At 44.0% G+C, this 15093-nt stretch overlaps 1 protein-coding gene across 1 annotated transcript in view; it reads right to left on the minus strand.

Annotated features, from left to right (window-relative positions):
- Window positions 1-546: 546 nt before the first annotated feature.
- insyn1 (inhibitory synaptic factor 1) overlaps window positions 547-15093 on the minus strand; it is a 44299-nt gene continuing 29752 nt past the window's right edge. The window contains exon 4 of the mRNA XM_076989655.1: window positions 547-1506. Coding sequence (XP_076845770.1) covers window positions 697-1506 — 810 coding nt within the window. The 3' untranslated portion in view covers window positions 547-696. The remainder of the gene's footprint in view (window positions 1507-15093) is intronic.

Here is a 15093-nt window from a genome sequence, read left to right on the forward strand (position 1 = left end):
AAAGGAAGCAAATCTGGAATGGCTTTATAAACCAAGGGGAAGTCAAGCTGGGGTTAACTTAGTTCCCTTTGTATACCTGATCATGGGTATATGAACCCTGGGGGGTTATAGACTGATGACGTGTGCTCATTTTGTGTGGATGTAGTACAGGAAAGAGATAGGAAGGGAAGAGATGCAAGCTAGAGATTGTTTGTTTGTTAGACTATAACTGAATACAATACTGAAAAACGTGTACTATATTTAGTATGCCATATTGTGCACAGTACACTGTCATGTACTATATTAACTACACAAATATGTGTAGTTATTAAGTACCATATTAAGTCTCCTAAGTGAGTGTCTGGTCTTATGCAAAGCAGGCTAGGAACAGGAACACATGAATGTCATCATATGTGAACACACATAATAATAAATCATCCACATCCTGGTACTTTCACCTGGGTTTACTGATGTTGTGCACCTCTCGTGAGCTGTAGCTACAGGAGGCCCTTTCATCCCTGAGCTGGAGAATGACTTTAGGAAGTCTCATAAATTTCCCATATATAATTTATTTATTTAGTAATTCATTTATTAATTTGTGTTTAATCTATTATCTATGTATTTAATATTAAATAGTACACAGTCGTTTGAGTATTCCCTCTGGTTTTTCGTGTTTTTTTTTTGTTGATGTGGTTCAGGGTAAATGTGAATGTGTTCTCAGTGGTCCTTGGTTTTCTGTTTGGCCGAGACATATGGCAATACAGTCTGGGTGCTCTTGTCTGACACTGTTTGAGTACTGCTGTTTCGGAGCAGTTTTTTCCTGCAGGCTGGATTAAGGAGACCCTTCCTGGGTAGCGTGTGAGGCCCCAGCATGGCCATCTTAATGGGCGACGGTCCCGCCGAAGACGTTTGCCGGCAGTTGTGGAGAGCGTGTGAGTGGTCAGAGGAGGAGAGAGGGGGGATGGGTGAGTAGGCCAGAGGGCTGGGCTCGCTGTCCGTGTCCGGCGTGCCGCAGTCCCCTTTGTCCTCCTCGTCCCCGCCCTCGTCCTCGCCCTCGTCCTCGTCGTCATCGCAGCACAGCGCGTGGTAGAGGATCTTGTCACTGAAGCGTACCCTCTCTCGGGTCCCGGAGGTGCGGGAGGTCTTCTGGCTGTGCGTGGAGCTGGACGCCTCCTCGCTAGACGAGTCCGGCGTGACGATCAGGGGTCCGTTGGGGATGGGGAGACCGCCGTTCATCTGGGAGTACACGCTGGCCGTGGTGGGCGGGGTGGGCGTGGCCGACCTCCCTGGCTCCTCCTCCAGGTCTTCGTCGCGGGCCGCCTTGTGGCCAGTGCCGCCCGAGGCCTCCAGGTAGCTGCAGAAGTCCCAGCTGTCGGAGAGAACCTCGTGGCTGAGGAAGTCCAGCCGGAAGGTCTCGCCCAGGCCGCGCTCGCTGCTTGACGTGCTGCTCGCTGTCGCCACGGTCCAGTCATCTGGCTCCAGGTCAAAATCAAAATCCGACGTGAGCTTGTCGATCTGACCCACCACCTGGGAGAAAGACACAGGAGATACAGGGAAGGAGGGACAGAGAGAGTGTGTGTGAGTGAGAGGGGGAGAGATGATGATGTTATGAAGAGTTAGAGGTATCCCAGGCATCGTTTTGGATCATTTAGTGGCATCTTTTTGTGTATGAATGTAAAATGTATTCATTGAATATGTATACATTCAGTTTTCTCCCAACATGACATGTTTTGAATACATGTTTGTTAAAGGTGGCTAGATTATCCTAAAAAAACAGTAATGTTTACAGCATGTCACTCTGAGATTTGTGTAACATTGTGATTTCTATTCTTATGAAACACTGAGAGGAGACAATCACAAAACGAGAATCTTTCTTTGTGCACAATAACATCAAAAGAGAATTAGCAGCTCCAGAGTGCAGACATGGACTGAATCAACAGGAGACCAATCAGCCTTGTTTCCTTATTGTTTCATAGAGATAAACCGATGTTTAGTTTTTTCGTTTCGTTTTGACTGTGTATGGAGTTTAGGGTGAGCAAGGCTCCTTGGTGGAGGGGAGGGCCGCCATACGAGTGGTAGCTGTCAGAACACAGCTACTGGCTTTGTGAGTTACGGCGGACGGGAAGGGATGGAAAAGATCCCTCTTCCAGGAGCTCATGTTGGGAGATGAACAGCTGTCCTAAGGGCTGATATTCTGTATGTTTATTTACTAAATTATTCATCCTGAAGTGTCAGAACTTAATATATGCACTGTTTTTTTTACTGATTTTTTCTTTTTTGCCAAGCATTGCTGCTTTAAAAGCATTTCACTATGCTTTCTTTGTCAATCATGACAGTGACCTAATTTTATCCTTATCTGGTCCATTGTGATTCATTGTATTTTCAGTAGTAATTACTACTGCAACACATTTTGCCAGGAACAAGTGAACTGTCACTCAAGATAACACTCCATTCTGTAGCATTCACATAATCTCCTCAAATGGAGCAAAATCAAGCATGAGACGACAATCACATTTTTTTTTTCACGTTTCCAAGTCTGTCGGCGGTGTCCAAGAAAGCCAGCAAATCTGTGTCACTGTACCTGTGTTGTGAGCAGACCAAGAACTTGTCCAGAAAAAACCAAAAATTTTAACGCCAACCCCCATAAAAAACACCCACAACCCCCTACCCTCCCCCGGGCCCTCTCGCACATGTCTTCCGCCCCGCCCGCAACTCCACCGGCAATTTAGCTAGATAACAGGACGAGCTTAAAGGGGCCATGGGAGCTTTCTGGGTCACAGATGGGTTTGACAGAGACACAATGAGCAGCAATCCCTGAGCCCTTTCTTCGAGATGTGGAGCGAGTGAGTGGGCTACAGAGTAAATTATTGGGTAAACAGATTGCCTAAGCGCAAAGGATGAATGAACACATCAGGAACAAGTTATTAGCGAAGGGACACACTGCGTTTGAAATGGAAGGAGCACAATGAGGGCCTGCAATGGTAATTACAGCCTATAGAGTCAAAATCACATCCACTTGTCGGCCTCGTCCCCCAAAATGGCGGAGATTGCAGCTGGATTATTCAAGGCAGAAAAAAGGCTTCTCCTCCTCCCACTGGCTCTCAGATAGTGTTTGTCTAACCAGAGCTAAATTACACGGCTCCAGGCTTAAGAAGAAGAGTACGTATGAGCCACACATGGAGCTGGTAAGGGAATACTAATGGATGAGCTACGGACCAGGATAAAACCACAACCAAAAGTCAAGAATCTCAGATTCTGGAGTAGAGTTTATTCACTCTCGGGAATAAACTCTACATATAAAACATTAAGAAAAAAATCAGGGCAAATATGTATGTACACACACACACACACACACACACACACACACACACACACACACACACACACACACATATATATATATATATATATATATATATATATATATATATATATATATATATATATATATTAGAGAGCATTTTAGGTTCATCCTGAAGTTTCACCCAAAGCCAATACCCTAGATATATTTTATATATAATTGAACATTCATTTGGCTTTCAGGTGAAATTTCTCTAACCTTTATATGTGACTTCAGTGTGACCTCTAAACTTTGCACATGTCCAACTGTTCAGTGGTTCAGCATATGTTGCAAGACAAACAAGGAGCTTGACGACAAAATTCAGGTGTTTGATGCATGAATCAACCAACACATTTCCTGGTTCAATTAGAATTGGTATTTAAACCACCTCTTCATGCTGTTCACATTTTGACATCATTAAACCAAGACGACAACTATCAATTGATCAACTGTTCCTCACCATTGTGAGGCTTCAAACAGGAAGGAAGTGTTCTCAGACGGAAGTGGCCATGAGCTTAGAATGTCACATAGTGTCATCCGCAACAGAGATACAGAGAGACAGGAAGAGTCATATAAAGGCATATACGTGGACGTACTTTGACCACATCTTTGTGAACAGTGACCGCGTCATTGTGAAGAGTGCCCTGTGGAATCTGATGATGAGTGCCACACTCCAGGCACAATTAAAGGAGGCGCGAGTCATCCAAGTGACATGTCAGAATTTCCTCAACCATTTAAATCAGAGCGTTCTGTGCGCTAGATGACCTGCAAGGGTACCTGGCCACACCACCAGACATAGGCGTCATTGTCTCGCATGGGCCAGGGAGCATTTACGCTGGAAGAGTGACCGTTGGGCCTCAGTGCTGTTCACCGATGAAAGTCGATTCACGTTGGGCATAATTGATGGCTGCTAAGGAGAGCGCTATGCATCAGCCACTGTTGTCACCAGATGAGCCTTTCGTGGCTGTGGTGTTAGTGTGGGAAGGTGTGTTTAGTCAATACAGATCTGCACTACACTTTGTGAATGGTACACTGACATGGCCATCCTAGTTGAACAACATCATTAATCCTGTACCTGTGCATGAACAACATAGGCCAAATTTTTATCATCATGGACAACAATGCTCCAGCTCATTGAGATCGTATCATTAGGGAACAGCTGCTGGAGAACCTCAAATGGAGCGGCCTGCACTTTCTCCAGACCTGACTCCTATAGATCACCTGTGGGAACAGCAGAGTCACCGTGTAGAGGCTCATAACTCTGTACCCCAGAACCTCAATGACCTGAGGGCCCTTCAAGAAGAGTGGGACGCCATGACCCAGCAGACAAGTCGACTTACAGCATGAGATGTCGTTGTCAAGCTGTAATTGACGCTCAAGGTCACTTGAAAAGTTATTGAGACACTGAAATGTTTTGTTGGGATATAACCTTTTATTTCAATTAACTGTTTGAGATGAGCAAATAACCATTGCATGCTTCTACTTAAATGCCCTGCTTTGATGATGTAATATCACTGTAGCATGAATATTTTCCATAAATTTCACCCAAAAGCAGGCTGATCGCAGGCCAAAGAGGGCCGAGGCCCGTTCCAGCGTGCTGGTGCATGTCGGCCGCCGCGGTAGCGCTGGTGTTACTGAGAGCGGTGGCTGACACGCGGGTCACAGTCGCCGTGGAGGCAGTGATCCGTGAACCTAACCCGCTGGTGGCCCTCCACCCGTTGGGCCACACATGCGTGCGCCAGTCGTGTGGAGCACCACGTCTGTGTGGCTTAGTCTGGCTTATTTCTGTCTTGACATTGTTCTACACGAGGGCTGTTTGTCTACTGCTCTCCCCTCATGAGTACTGCTCGCGGGTCCGACGCGCTGACACGGGGTTGATCAGAACAGCAGCGTGCTTTGTGCTTTTTTGGAGCCGTTGGAACGCGGAGCCAATAAATCTGCGAATTTGTGTTTGGACGGCTGGTTGACAGAGACACAGTGTTTACCTCATGGAGCTCTCACTGTGGTGTTATTTAAACAGATGTTAAATGAAGGGATTTTTTTTGTTCCACTGCATTGATGATCTTGAGTTATCGTTTTCTGGAGGAAAAGCTCTCTTCCAGAAAAGATAAAGAGCTTTTGAGTTTTGCTGTCACATTTGTTCTGTGCAATTTTGTATATTTTGTATTTTCCCAGGCTTATATTATAATTTAGGCTGTTTTGCTAACGGTTAATCATAATGCTTAAAGTAAATAAGCCGTGGCGGTTGATTGCACTTTGCGTTTCTCAGAGAGACGTCTTCAAAAACACATTTTCCCAACAGACAAGGTAAAGGGACGAAAAAAAAGGAAAAAGTTCATCAAACAAACTTCTCGAGGTTTGGCAGATCCATCGTATAACACCTGGCCTCCGACGTATTGTTTCTAAACACCTGCTTCAAATATGACCTGTACGTCCGTGTGCACCTATTAGACCGTGTCCCCACAGCACCTGCGCATGACAGTTAGAAGCTACGTGTTACAGCCACATCCCACCCTGCGTGCTGCCTTCAGCATGACAGACAGATGTCGTGCTGTTGCCTTTTGCTCGCGGTGCCTCCCACCGTCTTCTTAGAGGTTTCTGCGTCTCTCCTGGCTTCTTCTCTCTCCCTTTCCCACTTGTCCCGAGCAGAGCGGACTTGGTTAACTCTGCCTCTGTGTTGTTTACGATGTCCTGCAGAGGGGAATTCATTGCGCTCCATATTTTTTCCGAGCGGCAGGGATACTCGGTTACTGCCAGAGCGGAATGTGGAGAAGATCTCCAGTTGATTACGGACACTCCTTCTGTAAACCATGTATTTGTGTGTGCTTTTTAATCAATCTTTGATAAGTTTTGAAGGGTGTACTCAGTGTAAGTGTGTGTGTGTGTGTGTGTGTGTGTGTGTGTGTGTGTGTGTGTGTGTGTGTGTGTGTGTGTGTGTATACGCACGTGTGCACGGTAGTGTGTATGTGCATGCAGGCGGCGAGACTGCAGAAGCCAGAGGCGTTCTGGGTGGGACTCCTAGTGCGTGTGTCAGAGCCTAATCTAGGTCAGGCAGACCTGGATGGTTAGATGTTCAACTAGCGTTTTGCCGAGGCGATGAATTGGGCCTTTGAAGTGCACCCTCCACCCATTAGCAGCTAATTACCCTGTTGTACATGGGAGTATCAGCTCAAGAATTCATTCATTCATTCATTAATTCATTAATTCATTAGGTGCACCACCCCCTACCCAAACTGATGTAATAGTACATAACATAGCAGTACACTCAGTAACCAGCAAGTCTTAACCAGCATGAGACAGCTGCATGGTGCACGTGGGGCACATGTGGGATACACGTGGTACACACGTGGGATGCACGTGGAGCACACGTGGGACACGCGGAGATGAGGCATACATGGGCCCGGGCGTGGCTGGACAGCTCAGGCCACTTCTTAATCGCTCGTTGAGACGTGTTACGCCCCCGTCCAGCCTGACCTCGGCTGGAAAAAAGCAGCGATTTCGAAACCGCTGCACTCTATGTGGGCCACAGTTACAGATATGGGTGAGGCTATCTTTAGATATGGGCTCGGTTATTTCTGTGCGTGGGTTCGCGGCCTATTACTGGTGGCACAGAGCAAGAGCGTGATGCATCCAGTGGCCTGGGTTGAAATCCTTTTACCTAACGCTCTGATTGCGTAACTGCAAGTAAGATATGAGCCTGGAGCTCATGGTCTCAAAGTTCACCGCAGCTCATGAAGAATAAGCTATCGGCAACTCCAGCTACGCTCGGTTTCTTTGTAATCACCTCATGTGAAAAACCGGACCACCATCATGCCATGTGTGATGTGACGTGCCCCCTAAAAGCTCGTCCCCACGTGTTGGCGTAAGGGCAGAGCCCTGCAACGCACGCTACGCCCCTGATCTCCTGACCTGCATGAGCGCAGAGCTCCAGTGATCCCGGTGGGGGGGGGGTCACGGGAGTGTAAATGACTCAGCCGTCGTGCGCTCCATCCAGCAGCTGAATGGTGCAGCAGTGTGTGTGTGGGAGGGGATTCCTGGCCCTTGAGTCACAGAGCTGTGGGGGACTAAGAGGGAACACGGCCGCTCTGCCCACAACACGGCCGCTCCGCCCACAACGCGGCCGCTCCGCCCACAACGCGGCCGCTCCGCCCACTACGCCACAACACAGGGGCTGCGTGTGCACCAGCAGCCTGGGACACCATTGATTATATTCATCTCGAATAGAGAATCTGTGCTAGTGTTTGAAAGAATGATTGGGTACTGAACCGGGTTTGCTGTGTTTTAACAAAGTTGATGTATAAAGAGAAAACTTTGTTTAAGTTGTGAAATGCAGAGTTGATAAGAAAATGTGCTTTTGATCAGGATATTAACTATTTGGCTATTTGTATGAGGTAAATGTGTTGCTGTGTTTTGGAAATGTATCTCAAGTATTGGGAAATGCATGTTAGCAGTCATAAAAAACTGTAATAACCACCAGTTCTGAATATTTCTTTTTCATACCATTGCAAAAAAAAACAGTAGGGGTTTATTTAGGCCCATAATGGCGGCTTAAACAGAGTAATTTATACATTACAATGCTGAAACCGCCTGCCCAGAGTTTGTGGTTGACAGTTTAATTGGTAAGATGAGGAAGTATGTAAGGAAAGACTTAATAAGAGCTTATCGTCACTAATGAAGTCACGTGCATTTCCTCTCTCCTGACACATCCATCAGCATTTAAAACCTTTAAAGTATTGCTCAATGAGGAAGAGTATAAGTGTGAAGTAGGTTAAGAGAGTGTGTGTGTGAGAGAGAGAGAGAGAGAGAGAGAGAGCGAGAGAGAGACAAAGAGAAAGAGAGTTATCATGAATTGGTTTGCTAACAGAAACAGGTTCCTATAAAATCTCTAGTTTATTATTTAGTTATTTATGTTAAGGCATATTATTCAGTAATTAAGTTGAATAATTCAGTAACTACTTTGAAACAAATATGATATAAGTTATATAGCTACAGGAGAAAGGACTGAGACCTACCCAACTGGGTCGTTTAAATCACTATACTTACAGCTGTTTCACTCCACATCTTAGAAGTGAATAGTGCAATAACTGGTACAGCTCTGCATATGTTTTATTGGTGCCCATAGCCTTTGGTCAAAAAAAATAATTGCAGCTGTGTAGTTCTATTGGCACTTATCTTCCCCTCCTGTCCTTTTGAACAATTACCTTTACTGTAGCTGTCTGCTGAGACCACCAAATGCTAGACTCATGATAGGGAGCGTGGGATTAGAGGCATGGGATTAGAGGCATAGGATTAGAGGCATGAAACTAGAGGCATGGGATTAGAGGCATGGGACTAGAGGCATGCTCCTGTTCTTATAGAAGTAAAGATTTCAAAGCCTTGATGGTTGTAGTTCATGCGAGATCGCCTGGTTCTGGAAAATTGCAGGAAGATTTCAGGAAGTAAATACTATCAGAGGACGAATGTAAAATTCTTAGTGTTCATCTAAATGAGTTGTTATTATAGCAAAAAAACTATACAAAGCAATGGAAAGAACAAACAAGCACATCTATTCTCCACTTGCATTAATCTTCAAAAAGGTTATTAGATTGAGGCCATATTTCAAAATGGAGAATAATGTTTGCTGTGCAACAAAAGTATAATTTTTTTTACGTTCAAGTAGTCTACTCAAAAACCCAGACTGCTGAATAATGTAAGGTGGAAAGAGTTGATTGCAAAGTTTATGCAGTGTGTGTGTGTGTGTGTGTGTGTGTGTGTGTGTGTGTGTGTGTACACTGTACACTGTCTCAACACAAGTTTGCCAGCAGGAAAGGAGAGGTAGGAACACTGTAACAGGGCATTTGAATGAAATGGTCTTTGAAACAGTTGGCAGGCTGTGGGCCTTGTGGCATGCTGACCATGACATCCTAAGACCTCAGGTACTTCTTTGTATTTGTTTTGTGTAATTCAGGGCCTTAATGTCAGATCAGGAGAGGAGAGGTATCGGTGAGGCGTGCTCTCCTCAGGGTCGGCCATCTTCACTGACTCTGACCTACAGCACACTGTACCTGACTCCCATTCCCCATTCAGATTTACTGTGCAGTTTTAAGTCCTACATATCACTACCCAACAAATGTAGCTCGACCAGGCCAGAGCAGAAATCCTGAAGCCCAGAGAGAGAGAGAGAGAGAGAGAAACAATTTATGCAATTTATTTTAACATTCTCAGAGCTGCTTGGATGTTCTGTGGGTCTGGCTGCTCCAAATCCATTTCTGTTTGCCCTTTCTTTCACTGTGGGGCGTTTCAAGCCGGGGCCTGAGCTCCCATTATAACTGGCGTATATAAACAGTTCAGTCAGTGACGCACTGGCTGTTACGTGGAGCAGGATCTGTGTCAGGATCTGTGAGCATAACCAGGGCCATATGAATCCAGACACTGTGAGGTAAAATAGCACAGCATGTGAAACCACGAGGTACTGTGAGGTAAAACAGGGTGCTGTGTGAAACCTTTATTTAATTCATCCATAACTGAATATTACAGTAATCAACGTCTTGATATAATGAGTCTGACTGAAGACATTTTTTATGGCTTATTCAGCAATACTTGACTGATACCATGATGCCATTATTGATCATGACTGACCCTATCTCTCTCTCTCTCTCTCTCTCTCTCTCTCTCTCTCTCTCTCTCTCTCTCTCTATATATATATATATATATATATATATATATATATATATATATATATATATATATATATATATATATATAGTTAGTTAGTTAGAATTCACAAGACATTTTACCATTTTACAAATACTTGAACAGGCTTGAGCTTTCTCTGAGCTATGAGGATTTGGCATTTGGGATAAGAGTTCTGTGTTAGTCATTCCCTCAAGGGAACATGAACCAGAAGTGATGTTTTGCTGGTGTTCACACACAACACAGTTTAGGGTTTTGCCAGAGTGGGAAGATTCCACACCAGGGGAGTGAGAAGAATTGTAACACAGCTCTCTCACCTCTCTCCTTTTCAAAACAATTCGTTAGCGTGTCTGGATTCTTACCATCTCTACCAGTGACAGTTTGCTGGATGGCCTCTGCCTCAAAGAGTGACCACACCTGTCACGCTACGTCTCTCTTACTTTACCTCTCACTAAATACTTTCCATGTCTCTTTTCCCTATCTATCTATCTATCTATCTATCTATCTATCTATCTATCTATCTATCTATCTATCTATCTATCTATCTATCTATCTATCTATCTATCTATCTATCTATCTATCTAACTAGCTAGCTAACTAGCTATCTAGCTATCTATCTAAATGTATTATATTTTGTAGGTCTTTTAGGTAGGCCTTCCTGTTTTGCTCTGTGCTTTTTTTCTTTTTTCCCCATGCACCTGTGATATGAGGGCGGTAAACCTATGAGGATGTGCATATACATCACAACTGCTGCAAATGATCTGTCAGACGTCCCAAGCGGCTCAGGTAACCTGGGGCTGACTAGCAGTGAAGAAGCAGAAGGTGGTTCTGGGTGGCCTGATTGCAAACTCATGATGAAACAACCTGCAGTCCCACCAGGCACCATCTGAATACCTCATGCCTTTGTGACCTTGGGTAGATGACTGTATGAAGCAGGGCCTGTGTTCCTTCGCTCCTGCTAGAAGCTAGCAGCTAATGTGATCTTCTCCAGGCACTGACTCTGACATAGACAGCCAGAGTCAAAAGTTCATCTGAATCCCTGTCATCGAATGCTCCCAGATTATGGCAGATGACATCCTTTCAAATGTTTGCTAATGCTGCTCTAACTGTAGTGAAATCAAACCATCACAATGACATGCCCCTGTGTCTATGTCAGTGTAGCACTGATTCATTGAAAAGATGTCATCTGCAGTCTTATGCTTCCCCATCCCCAGACCTGAAGGTCTAATTACAACTCAGTTGTATAATGTTCAAGTAGACATCAAGAGCACCTCTAAATAACTTTCAGTTTTGGGCACTTCTCTATATGAGCACTAGGGTAAATATAGCATTTATCTCCCAACTAGACTCGCATGATTACGTCACTTACTGTAGTCTAAGACACTATTTGTCTTTCATATTTTCAATATCGATACTAATTTCAGGGGAGGATGAACACCCAGAGCCTATCACTGTAAATGATTTATTGATTGCGGACCCAAAAGACCTACATATTTAGCCATTGTTTTGACTCAGGTGGTGTGTGTCTTCTTTCATTTGACACACATATATGCAATGTCACTACATAATATCGCCAAGCTGAGACTCTTACTTTCGTTAGCTGAGGCAGAGAAGTTAGTCCATGCTTTTGTCTCGTCAAGATTGGACTACTGTAATGGTCTTCTAATTGGATGCTCTAAACAGTCCATAAAGAACCTACAACTTGTACAAAATGCTGTAGCTAGAGTCCTAACTAAGGCTAAAAAATTCGATCATATTAATCCCACTCTTGCGGCATTACACTGGCTTCCAATTAATATCGAATTGAATTAAAAATTCTTTTGTTAACCTATAAGGCTTTAAATGGTCTTGCCCCACAATACCTGAGTGAACTCATTGCTTACTACAACCCATCTCGCCCTTTGTGCTCCCAAAATGCTGGATTTCTCCTAGTTCCAAAAATTTGTAAGACTACAGCTGGAGGCGGAACTTTTTCCTTTAAAGCCCCTCAATTATGGAATAGCCTTCCAGCTCCAATCCGAGATTCTGACACAGTTCCAATCTCTAAATCTAGACTTAAGACTCACCTATTTAATTAAGTCTTTAGCTAGTATTCCCCTTTTAAGGTGTGGGGCTTGGGGGCCCCCAGACGTTGAGATTTCTGGTAATCTGGGATGTTGCTGCTGTCATCCAGCTGTGCCACGGCATCACTCTAGTTGTGACAATGACTTTACTGGAAAGCAATGTCTCAGTGAGCCCTCATGCCTGTGGTCAAATCTGAACCGCTCCCTTTAGTTATGCTGCTATAGATTAGCCTGCCGGAGCCACATGCTAATCACTGGCACGTGAGCTATGTATGTTTAAATCAATGGTTGTTTAAATTGATGTCAACACACCCAAACTGTATCTTTTTGCATGCTTCTACCTAAGACGATTGCATGCAAGCACCTACAAGCACCTAGGAGATGGTCTGGCTTGCCGGTGGATGTACTGATGCCAGGGTTGGATGTGCCATTGCTGCAAGAGGATGTGCTGATGCCAACTCCTACCTGAGACTCACCATCTGCATTGAAGGGACTGTGATAACTTGGCCGACAAGAATCTTAACTATAACTATAGAACCACCTTTTGTCCACAAATACGGCCTTGTGCTAACGGGCCGCCCAAAGGAGGTTGGGTTCCCTTTTGAGTCTTGGTCCTCCCGAGGTTTCTTCCTAATCCCCACCATTATAGGAAGTTTTTCCTTGCCACTGTCTTGCTCATTAGTGATCTGGACCCATACGATTGTAAAGCTGCTTTGTGACAACATGTGTTGTAAAAAGTGCTATATAAATAAATTTGACTTTGACTTATGTTATCGGGCTTGTTATTTTAAAACCCTTTATGTTTGGATGTGTCAGTGTCTTTGCTACCGTCACGTTAGCTTTCTGTGATCATTAGTGCAGTTTTATGTTAGTTTTCATTAAATTTTTGTTCCGCGTTATGTTGGTTTCCAGATGGACACTGTTTGCTCTCTTCTCCTGCCTGTTCTGTGCCAGTGATCTCTTTGGTTTGCTTCTCTCCTCTTTTCTTTTCACCTGCTTGCTGTTCTGGCCCTCCTCTCCTCGTTCCATAGGACTCTCCTGGCTGGCTTGTGTGAGCGGCTGCTTCCCAGAGTTCGGCTGGGATTGGTTTAGGCCCAGAGCTCTCCGCACGGGCAGGACGGTGGCCCTGGACTTCACCCAGGAGGCTTGGGTGGTGCCCTAGAGGAAGTTTGTCTGATTTTCTTAGGTGAGCGAAATTGAACCTCAAAGGGATTATTTTAAGCACATTCATTATTTCATGCCCATTCTGTTTTGAAAATGATGTTTGGTTCCCATGGTTACCATTGTAAACAACTAGGAGAAAATTTGCTCAACTAAATTTGTTAAAAGAAGACCTCTAAGAGTACCGTTTCCATTCGGCTGTCTCATGAGAGGCGGCTGGGAGGCTGTGACTTCACTTCCGTCTGAGGGAGAAACCAAAGTACCCAGCATTGTGCCCTAAGGGCAGGATGACGTAAGGCTGGGTATTCTGTTAGCCTCTTGGATCCTGGGAGGGGGGGTCTTCCCTGAAATTTTTCTGTGGCTCCCAGACCCTGCCTTGAAGGGGCTGATCCGTTCATGCCTCATGTCTCTGTGGGCAGGCTGGCTGGCCTGGCACATTGCCCCAGGGCTTTTTACCTGTGCTTTGGGTTTGCAGGTGTATTCATGGTGCTGTCTTCTCATCGGCACAGCAAGGCTTTAGTTCTACATCCAGCTGAAAAAAGAGGGTGCCACAGTGGTCTCTGTGCCTTGGGCTCCATTAGGTGTGCCACAGTGGTCTCTGTGCCTTGGGCTCCATTAGGTGTGCCACCAAATTAGGTGTGTCCTCAATCATACAGCTCAGGTGATGTATGTTTCCACATTGGCCACACCATCTTGTGTGTTCTTTAGATTGGTACAGGCCTTTCAGCCTACATGGCCTTTGTCAGTTATTATCTTCTTCTTATCCTATTTTTTATGTTTGTTTTCATTTCTGTTCTGTTCATTGAACTCTTCAGTCTTCAGAAGAGTTAGGTGTTCACACAAATGTTCAGTTTGTATTATTAATGACAATGACAGACTGAAAACCCCACAAGAAAAAAAAAAAACCCTAAGTGCTTTTCCAAAGCAGTTTTTGCCTTTTAGCACATAATGTGACTCCTCACTGCCAAGCTGTTTCTTAACAACATAAAAAAAAAATAACTTCATGTTTCACTTGTTTGGCATGAGACCAATGTTATTTTTTATTATTAAATTTTTATTTTTATTATTAACAAATTTAGTTGAGCAAAATTTCGCCTAGCTGTTTACAATGGTAACCATGGGAACCAAACCTCATTTTCAAATCAGAATAAGAATGAATGTGCTTAAAATAATCCCTTTGAGGTTAAATATCGCTCACCTAAGAAAATCAAACCTCTTCCAGGATTTGAAATGACATACATGCATTCTGTATACATAATATTTATAGCCGAGTTTCCATCCAAACCTTTCGAAAAAATAATGCGCAATTTCCAAGTTTCTGCAGAAAAAATGCGAATTAAGCCTTGTTTCCATTCATTACAGTTATGCGAATAAACTAGATCACGTGAGAGGATGCCAAACAATAGTGGTTTTTACATCCATCTGGCAGTTACGCATTTTTGCACGTTGAGGTTTTGAAACATTTTTTTCTTTTTCTTTTCTATACATGGAGAAGTTAAATTAAATTTTTGCTCTCTCCAGAACTGTTTTTGTATGCATTTGCCATCTTTACATCGCGATCATGTACAGAACCACATGACTTGAGGCATGATACGTCATCGTTTATGCGAAAAACCCTTTTCCATCCAGTTTTTCCGAATTTTGGCGATGCAATAGTCTAACTTTTCCACCTCCTCCTAGCGTAAAAATCTTTTTGCGATATTTGAGGCTTTTTTCGAATTTTGGACTTTTTCCATCCAGCTTTTTCCATGCGCATTTTCAAAATGCGCAAAAACTTATGAGTATTGGTTAGTTTATATAGCATACCAGCATCCTGCACAATTATAACACTGAAACGTAAAAACACTTTCCCTTTCATTAAGATACTTGCTAAAACTG

This window comes from Brachyhypopomus gauderio, chromosome 2 (assembly GCF_052324685.1).
Source record: "Brachyhypopomus gauderio isolate BG-103 chromosome 2, BGAUD_0.2, whole genome shotgun sequence".
In the NCBI taxonomy this organism is placed as follows: Eukaryota; Metazoa; Chordata; class Actinopteri; order Gymnotiformes; family Hypopomidae; genus Brachyhypopomus; species Brachyhypopomus gauderio.